The sequence below is a fragment of the Belonocnema kinseyi genome, chromosome 3, assembly GCF_010883055.1.
Source record: "Belonocnema kinseyi isolate 2016_QV_RU_SX_M_011 chromosome 3, B_treatae_v1, whole genome shotgun sequence".
NCBI classification, from domain to species: domain Eukaryota; kingdom Metazoa; phylum Arthropoda; class Insecta; order Hymenoptera; family Cynipidae; genus Belonocnema; species Belonocnema kinseyi.
In genome coordinates, this window is record NC_046659.1 from 3,260,170 (window position 1) to 3,275,195 (window position 15,026).

Below are 15,026 nucleotides of genomic sequence, written 5' to 3' on the forward strand. Positions count from 1 at the left end.
CAATACGCCAATTAGCACAAATGGTAAGTTCTGACAGTGCCTACAAGTGTGCCTACTGGCCGCTAGATGGCAATACCGGTTTCATATGTATACACCTGGTAACTTTTTATTGTAGGAATACCTATGAAACCTTTTAGTGTATGATTCAGAAGTTCTTTTAACTTAATAGAGATAAATCATTCAAAAGTCGAGCTATTTTGTTGGCTAAGTTTAATTTCCCAGCAACTCTTAGATTTCTAAGAAAGCCTAGTTGAATCTCAAGTTCAGAATGGCATTTCTGAATTTCTTTAAACTTTCTTCTTATCATTGACGTAGAGATGCCTGAAAAATCTTTATTGGAACGTCTACCAATCTTTGATGTAGTCAAAGCAACAGTAAATTTCATGAGAAGCCATTTGCTGTCTCTGCCCTTGAACTTCTCTTTTTCGTAAAAAGAAGATTTTTGTAATTTTTCTTGAATGTAGGGATAAAGTACCTCCAGAGAATTCATCTTGGAGCGTAGGTTAAAAGAAATAGAAAAATGTAATAATGAATAAAATAACGAAGAAATGAAGAAACTTCGTGATACTGAAAACCTAGGGAAATGAAGAATAAAGGAAAAAAAACTTGCCATCTCTGAACATCAGGAGAGAAAAGAATAATTCTTGAGTGAAAAATAACCTTGTAATATAAGTATCAACTTCCTACATTGACTGAAATATAAGAATATGAATATTTAATGCAATCAGAACATTCTTTCCAGTCAACAGAACATAATGAATATTTGTGCAAGATTCTCTTTTGTTCTCTACTCGAGTTTTCAATACATGATGCCTGAAAGTCCAGCTGTTTCCTCTCGTTGAACAAGAATCACGCATGCGCATGTAACATGTGTTGCCATCTGGTGGCGACAGGCAGGATATCTTATATGGTGGTTACATGGCGGCTAATTCAAATAAAAAAATGATAAGAAAAGAAGAAACTGAAAGGAAGGGCGACCTTACTCAACACTGGAATGCCCAGATCACGGATATCTTAATTTATATTTATATTATTTGTTGATGAATTTAACGAATTATATCACGAACCGAAAATAATTCAATGAGTATCATACGCAATGAGACTTGAAGACAATCACAAGAAAATTCGGTTCGTTTCTTCCTGAAATTGTTTCTAACAATTGCTGATAAATTTAACAAATTATATCAGATGACAAAAATACATCAATAGGCATCACAGGCAATAAGATTAGAAGACAATCAGAAGAAAATTCGGTTCGTTTCTGCCTAAAACTGTTCAAATTATTCATTTGTTTATAATAATTGTTAATAAATTTCACAAATTATATCGGATATCACATTTTCGTGATCGCATTTCAGCTCAGTGCTCTAAATTAGCGATTTCAAAGCACAAATATACTTCACAAAAACATAATCCACACATCCATCATTCACGGAACTTACGGAATTCACGACAATTATGGCATTCACGCAATTCATGAAATTCACCGAATTCACGGATTTCATGGAAACCACGAAATTAATGGAATTCAAAGAATTCATAGATCATTTAGAATTCACGCAATTTATGGAATTTACAGAGTTCACGGAATTTACGACAATCATGGAATGCACGGAATTCATATAATTTTCCGAATCATTGGAATTCACCAAATTCACGGAAATCGCCGCATTCACGGAATTCACAAAATTCATGGGGTTCACGGAATTTACAGAATTCATGCCATTTACGGAATTTATGGAGTTTATGGAATTTCAAGAATTAACAGAATTTCCAGAATTTATGGAATTCACAGAGTTTCCAGAATTTATGGAATTCACAGAATTTATGAAATTCGCAGAATTCATATAATTCACGGAATTCAGGGATTTAAACGAATTCACGCAACTCACGGCATTCATTGAATTCACAGTGTTCACGACAATCGTGGCATTCACGGAATTCAAGAAATTCGCGGAAATCATGGAATTTACGGAACTAATTAAATTCACGGAATTCACGAAATTCATGAAATTCAGAGGGCTCATGGATGTCACAGAACTCAGGAAATTTATGGAATTCACGGAATTCATATACTTTACGGAATTCATATAAATAAAAAATTTCATGAAATTCACAGATTTCAAGGAATTCACTGAATTAATGGAATTCATATGATTCACGGAATTCATATAAATAAAATGTTTCATGGAAATCACAGATTTCAAGGAATTCACTGAATCCACGGAATTCATAGCATTCATGTAATGCATGGAATTTATATAATTCAAGGACTTTATTAAATTTGCAAAATCCATGGAATGAACGCAATACATAGAATTTATGGAAAGCACGGAAGTGACGGAATTAATTGAATTCACAAAACTCATTGCGTTTGCAAAATTCATAGAGTTCGAAGAATTTATGTAATTCGTAGGATTCATATAATTCACAGAATTCATATGATTCACAGAATTTATCGAGTTGAAGGAATTCACGGAACTCACGACCTTCATATGATTGAAGAAATGTATGGAATTCACGGATTTCACGGAATTCAAAGAATTTGCAGAATTCATATAATTCAAGAAATTCATAGAATTCACGGAATTCTAGTAATTCATAGAATTGACGGAATTCCCGGCATTCACGAAATTTATCTCACGGAATTCGTATAAAAAGAACGCGTGAAATTTATGGAATGCATGGAATTAACGGACTTCATGGAATTCACAGAAATCAAAATTCAAGAAATTCGCGAAACTCATGGAATTTGCGGAACTAATTGAATTAAGGTAATTTATACAATTCACGGAATTCATGAAATTTACTAAATTTATGGAATTCATATAATTCATTGGAACTCACGGAATTCATAAAACTTAAGAAATTCACGGAATTCATAAAATTCGAAGCTTTCACGAAATCCACGGAATTCATATCATTTACGATAATCATGGCCTTCGCGGAATTCAAGAAATTCGCGGAATTCAAGAAATTCGCGGAATTCGTGGGATTCACGAAACTAATGGAATTAAGGAAATTTATAGAAATCACGGAATTCATGCAATTCACGAAATTCAAGGAATTTATGGAATTCGCGGCATTTACGGAATTCACAGAATTTGTGCAATCCACAGAATTCATATACTTCATGGAATTCACAGAATTCGTGGCTATGGCGGAATTCAAAAATTTACGGAATTCATGAAATTTCACGGAATTAATATAATTCAAAGAATTGATAGAATTGATAGAATTTACGGAATTGATTGGATTCACGGAATTCATAGAACTTATGGAATTCATAGAATTTATTGGAAGCCTGCAATGTACGGATTTCTTGAAGTTCACGGAATACACGGAATTCACAAAATTCATATAATTCGCAGAATTCATGGAGTTAAGTCAATTCATGGAACTTATGGAATTCATAAAATTTTTAATATTCATGAAATTCAAAGAATTCGTGAAATTACCGCACTAAAAAAATTTTCGGAATTCATGGAATTTGCGGAATTCAAGGAAATTTAAGAATTCATGGAATTTATGACATTCACAGAATAAATGGAATTCACCAAATTCATATAATTCATAGAAATCACAGATTTAATGCAATGGTAGAATTTAAGGAATTCACGGAATTCATAGAATTTATTAAATGTATAGAATTTATTAAATTCATAGAATCGATTAAATTGATAGAATTTATTAAATTTATTAAATTCGTAGAATTGATGAAATTCACGAAGTTCATGCAATTCACACAATTCATGGAATTCACCATATTCATGCAATTCGCGGAATTAACGGAATCAATAGAATTGATTAAATTCACGAAATTCATGCAATTCATAAAAATCATGGAATTCATCGTATTCATGGAGTTCATGAAGTTCAAGGAATTCATAGAATTGTCATAATTCGCAAAATTCGTGGAATTCAAGCAATTCAACGAATTTTCAGAATTGATGGAATTCCTGAAATTCACAGAATTCATGCAATTCATAGAATTCATGCAATTTATAGAATTCATGGAATTTATAGAATTCATGGAATTCGCAGAATACATTCAATTCACAGGATTCATGCAATTCACAGAATTTATATAATTCATGGAACTCTCGGAATTCTTAGCAATGACGGAATTAAAGAAATTCAAAGAATTCATGAAATTTACAGAATTAATATAATTCAAGAAATTAATTTACGAAATTCACGGAATTCATGGAATTCACGGAACTAACGTTTTGCGCGAGCGGAAATGTACCCCCGTGGCTGGTTGCCCAAATAATTTTGGTAAAATAACTAACTCTTTCCAAAATCATGATGGGGCGGAAAGGAACTCCTGTGAATGATAACAGAAATAATGCTGGTCAGTCCCCTACTCCTTTCCAACAGTTCGAGATGGCGGGAAGGCACCCCTGCGACTTCTCGCAAAAATAATGTTAATGAAATCCCTGTCCTTAGCAGCACTTCGTGGTGGCGGGAAGGCACATATGTTACTTGTCACAGAAACAATGCTGGTCCGACCCCTACCACTATTCAACACTTGGTTGTGGCGGGAAGTAACCCCTGTGACTGGTCAGAGGAATAACTTCGATTAAACCTCTACCCTTTACCAAAACTTAGTAGGGGCGAGGAGAATTCCCAATGACTAATCATAGAAATAATGCTCGTCAAACCGTTACCCTTTTCCAACACGTAGTCAGGGCGGGAATGCGTCCCTGTGAATGGTCACAGAAATAATTTTGATCAAACACCTACCCCAGTTTAACACTTCGTAGGGGCGAGAAGACAACCCCGTGACTGACCAAAAAAATAATTAGGCTCAAGTCCCTACCCCTTTCCAACGTTTGATGGTGGCGGGAAGGAACCCCTGTGCCTAGTAAAAGAAATAATGCGGGTAAGGCACATACCCTATTTTAAGACTTAGCCACATAAATAATACTGGTGAAACGTATATCCCTTTCCAACACTTCGTGGGTGAAGGAAAGAACTCATATGGCTGGTCATACAAACAATTACTATCAAACCCATACCCTTTTCCAAAACTTCGTGGGGTGGGAAGGCACTCCTGTAAATGGTCACAGAAATAGTACAGGAAAACCCCTACCCCTTTCCAAGACTTCGTGGAGGCGGGTAGGCATCCCTGTGACTGGCCACAGAAATAATGCTGGTAAACGCCTACTTTTTTCCGACACTTCGCAGCAGCTGGAAGACACTTTTCTGACTGGTCGCAGAAATAACGCTGGTTAATCCCCTACCCTTTTCAAACACTCGGTGGAGCGGGAAGGCAGTCCTGTGAATGGTCACAGAAATAATGTTGGAAAACCGATATATGTTTCCAACGCTTCGTGGGGGGAGGAAGAAACCCTTTGACTGGCCTAAAAAGTACTGCTGTTCAAACCCGTGCCCCGGTCAAAGTCTTCGTGTGGGTAGGAAGAAATACCTGTCACTGAGCACAGAAATAATACGATTCAAATACCTACATCTTTCCAATACTTAACGGGAGAAGGAAGGCACCCCTGCGACTGGTCCCAGAAATAATGATGATTAAGACTAATCCTTTTCAACATTTTGTAGGTGCGGAAAGGCATCCCTGTAACGGATCAGAGAAATAATGCTGGTGAAACGCCTACCGATTTACAACAATTAGTAGGGCGAGAAGACACTCCTGTGACAAGTCAGAGAAATAAATTTTGTTCGAACATCTAGCCCATTTCAAGACTTAGTGGCGGCGCACAGTGGTCAAAAATCCTAAAAAGCTGGCCATAATGCAAAAAAAATTTTTTTTGAGGTACATTCAAACATTCAAACAGGTGCAGCTGTACCCCTAGCATCGTTCTGGAATGATATCTAAGGACTCTTGCTCATCTAAGACTATTTCTTCCTTTCTTGTGTACACACGTAGAACGCTTCGAAAAGCGCGCACGTCGCGAGTAATAAAAACAGTTTTTCAAAAGTGCATTGTTTTTTAATGGAGTGATCAATTCCAGTGATACAGCATGGATTGTTCTTGTGAATGTAAGTACTTGAAGAAATAGTGTAGCATAAATAGATATGACAAAGATAAGAGTAAAAAATTAATAAACAATCTACTTCGGTTTTTTAACTCTTATGTCAATTCATGTAATGAAAATAAAGTATAGAAAAGAGTTTTGCTAGGTCTGGCTCTGTTTTCAATTCCCAAAGGAAAATTACACATTCATGTGAAACATTGGTAAATTAGGTGCCCAAACTTGCCCGTTTGATCTTGAAACATTATTTCAGTTAGATTGTACAGATGCGCTCTGAAACGCTCATTGTGCGGTGCACGTTATTCATACCGTAACATCGTAAACTTTTGCTCTTTTACTGTTCTATTAACTTCAACTAACGCTGTAAACAGACATCTGGTCATTAAAGCAACGTATTGTTTAAATAAGAACAAATTATCGACTTAATATTTTAACAAAATGTGTCATATTTTGTACTATTAAATAAAGATTCAGTGATATATGAGATATAGGGATAGTAAATAATCTGACATTGATAACATTATTTCATCAAGTAATTTCAAATATGATAAAATATTGTGAATATTTTAAATGTAGAAGAATTTTCAGTGATATAACATAACTCTCATAAAATTTTAAAAACCTTACTTTTCCAGATACTGATCATGGAGATACAAAACGGCGAACTTGTTTAACCCAAAAGGAATTATTTGAATAAGTCAAAGACAACATTTCTAAAGCTGCTGAAAACTTCTAAATCGTTATCGAACGTTCGTTTTCCAAAAAACTCAGCATCCAATACACGTTACACCCAAAGTGTAAAAATCGACTTAAAAAATTGTTTTCTGATTTGAAAAAAAGGTGGTCTGATGCTCATAGGAAGGAACAAAGTTTTTTCAACAAAAATGCTGAGTGGCTAAGGAATCAATTTTATTGTGAAAAAATCAAAATTCACACAATTACCCGCCATTTTGCACCTGCCATTTTGTTTTAAAAAAAAACAATATCAGATTCGTAATTCGTGACCACAAAAACCTCTTAATAATCATTTTTGTTATGAGAAATCAACATTTGTGAAAATCCCCTGCCATTTTGTATCCGCCATTTTTTTCAAACTAATATCAGATTCGTAATCAGCCAACCCGAAACCTCTGATTCTTCTTTTCATAAAAAATCAAAATAGGTGAGAGTCCTATGCCATTTTGTAATCGTCATTTTGTTTTTTCAAAGACCAATATTAGATTCGTGATCCGCGAACCCGAAAACCTCTAAATGATCCCTTTTTTAATGAAAAATTTCAAATTTGTGCGAATTCTCCGCCATTTTTTTCAAAAACCAATATCAGATTCATAATCAGCGAACCCAAAAACCCCCGAGTAAGAAAATTCATCCCAAAATAATGATATTATTGAATTATGGCCAGCTTTTTGGGAACTTTGATCACTGGGGCGGGAAGGCAACCCTGTGCCTGGCCATGGAAATAATATAGCTTAAAGCTCAAACCTTTTCCAGCACTTCGTGGGGGTGGGAGGGAAGATCTACAAATGGTCACAGAAATAATGGTGGTCAAACACTTACCATTTTCCGACACTTTGTTGTGGCTGAAAGTAATCCCTGTGACTAGTCACACAAACAGGTCAAGGCTGGCGGACCAGAGAAACCGAAAGGAGCCTCTACAAAGTACCCTTAAAGACTCCACAGAGCCCCCCGTCGGTTCCTTCTTAAAAAACTAAAAAAAAAAGCAATATCAACTTTTAAATTATTGAAATTCGGATTCTATGTTAAAATTTCAACTAGAAACTCACGGAGTAATCGCAATACTTTTTTTCAGTGTTAAAATTTTTTTTAAAAGTCATTAACTTCTGCTGAAGGTGACTTCAAGCACATCCATAATAGCTCAAGTAGTATGTTGCGCTCGAAGTTTAAAAATAAAATTCAAAATTGGAAAATTCATATAAATAAATATATGTAATAATTTATATGTATAATTTTGCACAAATTCAATGCCTTCTCCGATAAGAATAAAATGAAAAATAAGAATTTAAACAATTCCTTTAACTTTAGTCCTGACACCTCGTCTTGTAATCTCAAGGAAACTGCTGGACTGCTCTCACTTGCATCGCAGCGTTGTTGTCTGAGGTTTTCACTGCTCCGTGAGTTCCTGATGTAAATTGTAACATAGAATTCGTACTTCAACAATTTAAAAGTTGATCTTGCTGTTTTTTTTTAGTTTCTTAAGAAGGAACCGAAGGGGGACTCAGAGGGGTCTTTAAGGGTACTTTGTAGAAGCTCTTTTCGGTTCCTTCGATCCGCCGAGGAAACATCTACCCCTTTACAACGCTTCGAAATGGCGGGAAATAATTTCTGTGACTAGTCAGAAAAATATTGCGCATAAAACACCTACCCTTTTCAACACTGCGAGGGGGCTGGAAAAGACTCGTGTTACTGGATACATAAATAATGCTCGTCAAACCCCTCTACTTTTCTAACACATCGTGTAGACAGGAAGGAACTCCTGTGACTTGTTACAGAAATAATGCTGATAAGGCACCTAATCCATTTTAAGACTTCGTGGAGATAGGAAGAAACTCCTGCCACTGGACACAGAAATAATGCTAGTCAAACTCCTGCTCTTTTCCAACAGTTCGTAGTGGTTGGAACTCACTCCTGTGACTGGTCACAGAAATAATGTTGGTCAAACACCTAATCCATTCTAAGACTGGTCATCCAAATAATGCTGTTAAAACCTCTATATCATTTCTATACATTATAGGCAAAGAAAGGAACTCCTGTGACTTGTTACAGAAATAATGTTGTTCAAGCACCTAATAATTAACCTAATGGGTAAAGGAAGAAACTCCTACCACTGGGCACAGAAATAATTCTGTTCACACCCATACCCTTTTTTAACACTTTTTCAGGCTTTGAGAAACACCTGAACTGTTTAAACACCTACCATTTACCAACACTATATGGGGAAAAGAACGCGTCCCAGTGATTGGCTACAGAAAGGTTGGTGGTCAAACCCTTACCATTTTCCAAACCTTAATGGGGGCGGGAAGGCATTCTTGTAAATGATCACGAAAATAATGCCTGTCAAATCCCTACCCTTTTCCAGCACTTAGTGTGGAAAGAAAGAAACTCCTGGGACTGGTCACATAAACAATGATGGTAAAACCTCCACTCTTTAGAACACTTCGTGTGGGCAGGAAAAGACTCCTGTGATTAGTCACGCAAATAATGTTACTCAAAGCTGAAACCTTTTCCAACCCCTTGTGGGGGGGGGAGGGGGCGGAAGGGAACACGTGCGACTGTTTTCAGAAACAATGTTGGTCAACCCTCTACCCCTTTCCAACGTCTTGTTGGCAGCGGGAAGGAACCACTGTGACTGGTCGAAGAAATAGTGCTAGTCAAATCCCTATCCTTTGGTTACACTTCCTGGGGACGGGAAAGCAACCCTATGACTTGTCACAGAAATAATGTTGCTCAAAGCTCAAACTATTTCCAACACTTCGAGGGGCGGAAGGAAATACCTGTAACTGTTTACAGAAATAATCTTGGTCAAACCTCTACCCCTTTCCAACGGCTCGAGGATGGCGGGAAATGACTGCTGTGACTGGTCACAGAAATTATGTTTGTCAAACCTCTATCCAATTCCAATACTTCGTGGGGGCAGAAAGGAACTCCTGTGACTGGTACCAGGAAGAATGCTGGTAAAACCCGTACCTATTTCTAACACTTCGAGGGGGCGTGAAGGCACCCCTGTGTCTGGTCACAGAAATAATGCTGGTAAAATTCCTACCCTTTTCCAACTTTTCATAGGTAGAAAGAAATTCCTGCGACTAGTCACAGGAATATGTTTTTCAAACACCTACCCCTTTCCAGTATCTCGTAAGGGCGGGAAGGAGCCCCTGTGACTGGTCACAGAAAAAATTATGGCTCAACCCCTACCATTTTCTAACACTTAATATGGCGGGAGGGCACCATTGTGAAGAGTCATAAAAATAATTTTGGGCAAATCCCTACCCATTTCCAATACTTCGTTGGATGGGAAGGCACCACCGTGACTGATCACATAAATAATCTTAGTCAAACCACTATCTCCGTATCTCGCTAATTCGTCTTCTGTGATCAGACGTAAAAATAATTTTAGTTCCGTCCCTAACTTTTTTCAATTCAACTAGCAAGATAACCGATTTTGAGGATCAAACAGGAGCATTAAACAAATAATAGGAAAATTAATTTTTATATATTTTTGCTTCAAGTGTAGGCGCTATCCTTAATATATGCATTAGATAAAAACGGTTTAAAAAATGGTTGGGACCGTAATTTTTTATTCCTGTTACCGTCAATGTTTTTTTACCATCACCGACAATTTTTTTACCGGTACCGGCTTTGTACACACAACCTATGAAAAATTATTTCGATATTTTCGACACCTGGAAAATAAATAATAAGTCGATCGTTAAATTCAGAAAAAGGATGAGGTATTTAGTAGATAAAGTCAAGTTTAAAGCATTTCTCTTTACTCATACGTGCGAAATCCTCGACTGACCACAATTTACATGAGCAAAATGCCTAATATCGTAGAATAAAATCCCCAACATCAATGAGCAAAAAACTTTCAGTGGTGACCAAAATTCTCTCCATGGTTACTTAAATGTTTTTCTCACTATGTGAACATCTTTCTGGGTGAAATTATTTCATTCACTTATACGTGTAGTTTATTCTATGTCTGTAAATGATAGCCAATCTCAGGGTTTGCACTGTAATTTATAAAGAAAAACATTATTCGATACGCGTGGCCCATTTGGACTCTCGTACCGATTTCTACTATTTTAGTAGGGTTTGATTCGAGGACTTAAATCGCAAAAAAATTGTGGAAAGTATTATACAATTTTTTAAGAAACAATATGCGTTTTAAAATATTTAAAAGCCAAACACAAGACCCAGGACAATATAATAGTTTGATTACCTAAAATAAGTGCCAATTAAAAATCTGATAAACATATGGCGAACAGTTGCAGCAGAAAAGAGGTCGGAACGTCAATCGTACATAAGCATGAAAACTGCAAAGTGTGTTGACCTCTAGCTATTTGTTACACGGTAATGCAGATCTGCTTCGCAGTCAGCTAAATAGAAGCGTCAGCTTAAATTCACACATGTAACACATAGTAAAACAACATAACTAGCTATAAGAGCACATGAATCGGTGTAGTGAGTGAAAAAATAGACTTCGAGAAAAATACAAGTGAAAAGAGCGATGAGTAAAGAAAAAACTAGAAAATACCAAAAGCAATGAGAGCAGAGCTGAAGTATGAAAGCAAGAGAGGAGCGCTTACAGCTTGGTCTGTCGAGCTCTTGCTGTAGGGTACCGGTATCAAACGTTCCTGCAACTCGCCACCTATCACCTTCAAGAGTAAAGGGTAATATCATGATTACAATAAAGTGGTGCATAAGTAGTTTAAAAAGACACCACTCGTTCTAAATGGGGACTGGAAACTATTAATGCTATTCCAATAATTTTTACAAGGGCTCCCGCGTGATAGTACTAGGCTATAATAATTTATTAAAAATCCTAGTGTGATAGTTTACAACTGAAGCACACATTTCAGCTACCATTTTTTCACCGCATTAGAAATTTATAAAAATATCAAATTTATTTCAAAAGTGATTGGAGGTATGCAGAGTACGTGCTGTATACATGTTACTCTTACCAGCATTTACCAACATCAGGGGTAATCAAAAGTATGTATCTTCACTTAATTCCGAAGCTTCTACATGGATGCTTGAAGTCATTATTATAGTATTTAAACAATTATTGCCTCAAATTAGGAAAACGTTCAATTTTATAATATAATTTTTGAGATTGTGATTATTGAAAAACAGTTTGTGTTCATGCAAAATTTACGAATTACTTATTTAGAATCAAATAAAGGAAGCACTTAAAATTGTTTATCATTCTTAAGCAGTTTAATGGCCTACCAAAGCATCATTTAATATTCTCGAAGTTAAATAATTAGCAATCAGGGCACTAATTCTTCTTCAACAATCAAATTATTGAAAGTACACATTGCCCTACCTTTGAAGCAATTACTATTGGTAAACCTTAAAGAAAATCATCCACATGTATGTAGAAGGTTCTTAATTTAGTACAGATATGAATTTTCATTTACTAACTAAGTCGGCAAATCTCGACTTGGGGTCAGGGTGATCCTCACATAAAACTAATTAGGCGCAGTACCTTTCAGAAGTATGAGGATACGAACAAAAGAAGCAATGTTCATTCCGCCGCTTTAAACAGTTGCCATAGTCATTTTAGTGAAAAGTTCGAAAAACAATGCGAAAACAGAAAATGTTTATGGCACATGTTTTTTAATTTGCAAACATATTGTTAAACAATTATTTTTTGTTTTTAATAAAGAACTCAGTCACTGGTTCAATATAGCATAGGTCGCCATAGTAAACACGTGCTGAATATCAGTTACCACATCATAGTAAACCAACTTTGTAATAAACCAAACTTTTCGTAGGCAGAAATAAATTCCTGCGACTAGTCGCAGAAATAATGTTTCACAACTATCGAGTTAGTGGACGAATTTTGCATGGAAATGAAGAGCGTAAAATTTCAATGATTATGCAACGCGGTTGCCACGGATCGGATGGTGAAAACAAGTTGTTGCTCGCTTTAAAAAATGTGGCGCAGCGCAGAAAGACAACGACACGGATCGACTCCACGAGCCATTGAATAGAGAAGGACGGAACGAAAACAGATTTTTTCTTGCTCGGCCTCACCTGTACATGTCGCATTCAAGTATCATTTTCAACAAGATTCAGTTGTAAAATGTATGCAAAGAAACGTCCATTTGAAATCGTCATGACGTCTTTATTAAACTTGATTGAATTTTGAAACCTTTATGAATTTTAAAGCCTTTATAACAATTATTGCATTTTCCAGTTACTGAATTGTATTCAATTAATCAATTTCAATTTATCATTTAAATTTCATTAAGTGGTTGAATTAAAGTCCAATTTTGATTGAGTTTTAATTGTTAAATGTTAACCTACAGGGAATTGAGGGCTGATTTAGGGCTAATTTATTGCCCTATTTCCAAATTTAATGCTGTTCATTTAATAAAAAAAACATGTAGCCCTGCTAGCTTGAAGTTAAGCTAGCAGGACCATACATAGAAAGAGAAAGACTTGGGCAATATTCCTTTGCACTGTAATTTAGTGCTCATTTAGGACTCATTAAATGTCGTATTGCCAAATATGATGCTGGGCATTTTTTGAGAAAACCTGTGGTGATGCTATTTTAACGTCAAGATAACAGGATCGCACAGAGAAAAAAATGTCTCAGGCATGATTTCTTTACACAATAATTTAGGGCTCATTTAGGGCTAATTCAATTCCCTACTGCAAAATATGATGCTCCGTACTTTTTTTATATCTGTGCTCCTGCTAGCTTAACGTTAAGCTAGCAGCACGAGACATTGAAAAAAGGACTTTAGCAATATTTCTTTGCACAATAATGTAGGGCTCACTTAGGACTTATTTGATACCCTATTGCCAAATTTGATGCTCCACATTTTTTTTAAATACATCTGTTCCTGCTAGCACTGTATGAGCCCTTAATGAGCCCTAAATTCTCTATAGGTTAAAATCTAATAACTAAAACTCAATAATGATTGGACTACAATTAAATGACTTAATTAAATTGAATTATTAATTAAATTAATAATGCAATTAATAGTATTTATAATTCAATATATTAATTAACTAAAAATAACTATTAACTAATTTCCCTGGTCAGAAAACTTACATCAATAATAAAATATGAATTTCATGTTTAGAAAGAAAAATCTTACAAGTATAAGGAATGAAGTTGACATTCTGTTAGTAAGAAGATTGTGAGGAAAGTGTTCTCGTCTCTCCGTAGTTCAGTTGGTAGAGCATCAGACCAGCAATCTGAAGGACCTGGGCTCATATCCCAGCGGAACTAGAGAGCGTTTTTTCGCAATCTTAAAAAATTAATCAATATTTTAATAATATTGATGATGACCAAGTAGATAAACAAAATTAACACCTCATACTATTAATTAAGAATTTAATTTAATTGATTCATTGAAATTTATTAATTAAACACAATTCAGTAACTGGAAAATTCAATAATTGTAATAAAGGTTTCAAAATTTAATCAGATATAATAAAGATGTGATGAAGATTCTTAATTAACGTTTTTTTTTTCATAAATGTTCAACCGAATCCTGTTGAAAATGACACTTGAATGCGACAGGTATAGGTGAGGATGAGCGAGAAAAAATCTGCTTTCGTTCCGTCCTTGTCTACTCAATAGATCGTGGCGTCGATCCATGTCGTCGTCTTGCTGCGCCGCGTGACATTTTTTAAGCGAGCAACAACTTGTTTGTACCATCGGAGCAGTTGCAACCGCATTTAATAACGATTAGAATTTTATGCTCTTTATTTCTTTGAAAAATTCATTCCATAAGCTCGATAGTTGCGGAAAGTTCAAAAGGTAGTCACCACTATGACCTGGCAACTAAGATTCAGCACGGGTTAAACTATGGCATCACATTGCTATACTGTACCAGTGACCGAGTTCTTTATTAAAAATTAAAAATAATTCTTTAACAGTATGTTTGCTAATTGAAAAAATATGCCATAAACAATTGCTGTTTTGGCTTTTTGCTAACTTTGCACTAAAATGACTATGGCAACCGTTTACAGCGGTGGTCAATTAATGACAATACAGTTTACAAAATTTCATTTTTACATGAACATTATACATGTCGAATTTTGCAGCGGGATCTCGGACTATTAGTACAGGCGAATTAAGTTATTTTAAGGCAAAAAAAAGAAAATTGTTAATATCACTTGGACAATTGGAAGTGGTAAAGTGGCTCATAATAAACGTAAAAAAGAAAAATGCGAGAGCAGAGGTGTGGCGGGGTTGATTTAGTAGAGGTTAAAAGGGGTGAAATGGTATTATTGTGATTTTCGGCGAAAGTTGACGTCAGAGAGAAAAGT

The 15,026-nt window shown here is 35.6% G+C and overlaps 1 protein-coding gene across 11 annotated transcripts in view; it reads right to left on the minus strand.

The window, feature by feature from the left end:
- Window positions 1-15,026, minus strand: part of LOC117170201 (plasma membrane calcium-transporting ATPase 3) — a 1,035,667-nt gene that overhangs the window by 287,869 nt on the left and 732,772 nt on the right. For 3 of the 11 annotated variants that reach the window (XR_004466741.1, XM_033356800.1, XM_033356802.1), the window contains exon 14: window positions 11,321-11,389. The exons of 6 other annotated variants lie outside the window; for them this stretch is intronic. Coding sequence is in view for 3 of the 5 variants with exons in the window: in XM_033356800.1 (XP_033212691.1) it covers window positions 11,321-11,389 (69 nt within the window). In the remaining 2 variants the exon portion in view is untranslated. Of the gene's footprint in view, window positions 1-10,717; window positions 10,745-11,320; window positions 11,390-15,026 lie in introns of those variants that run through there. 2 more of the 11 variants (XM_033356805.1, XR_004466738.1) reach the window with 2 other exon arrangements.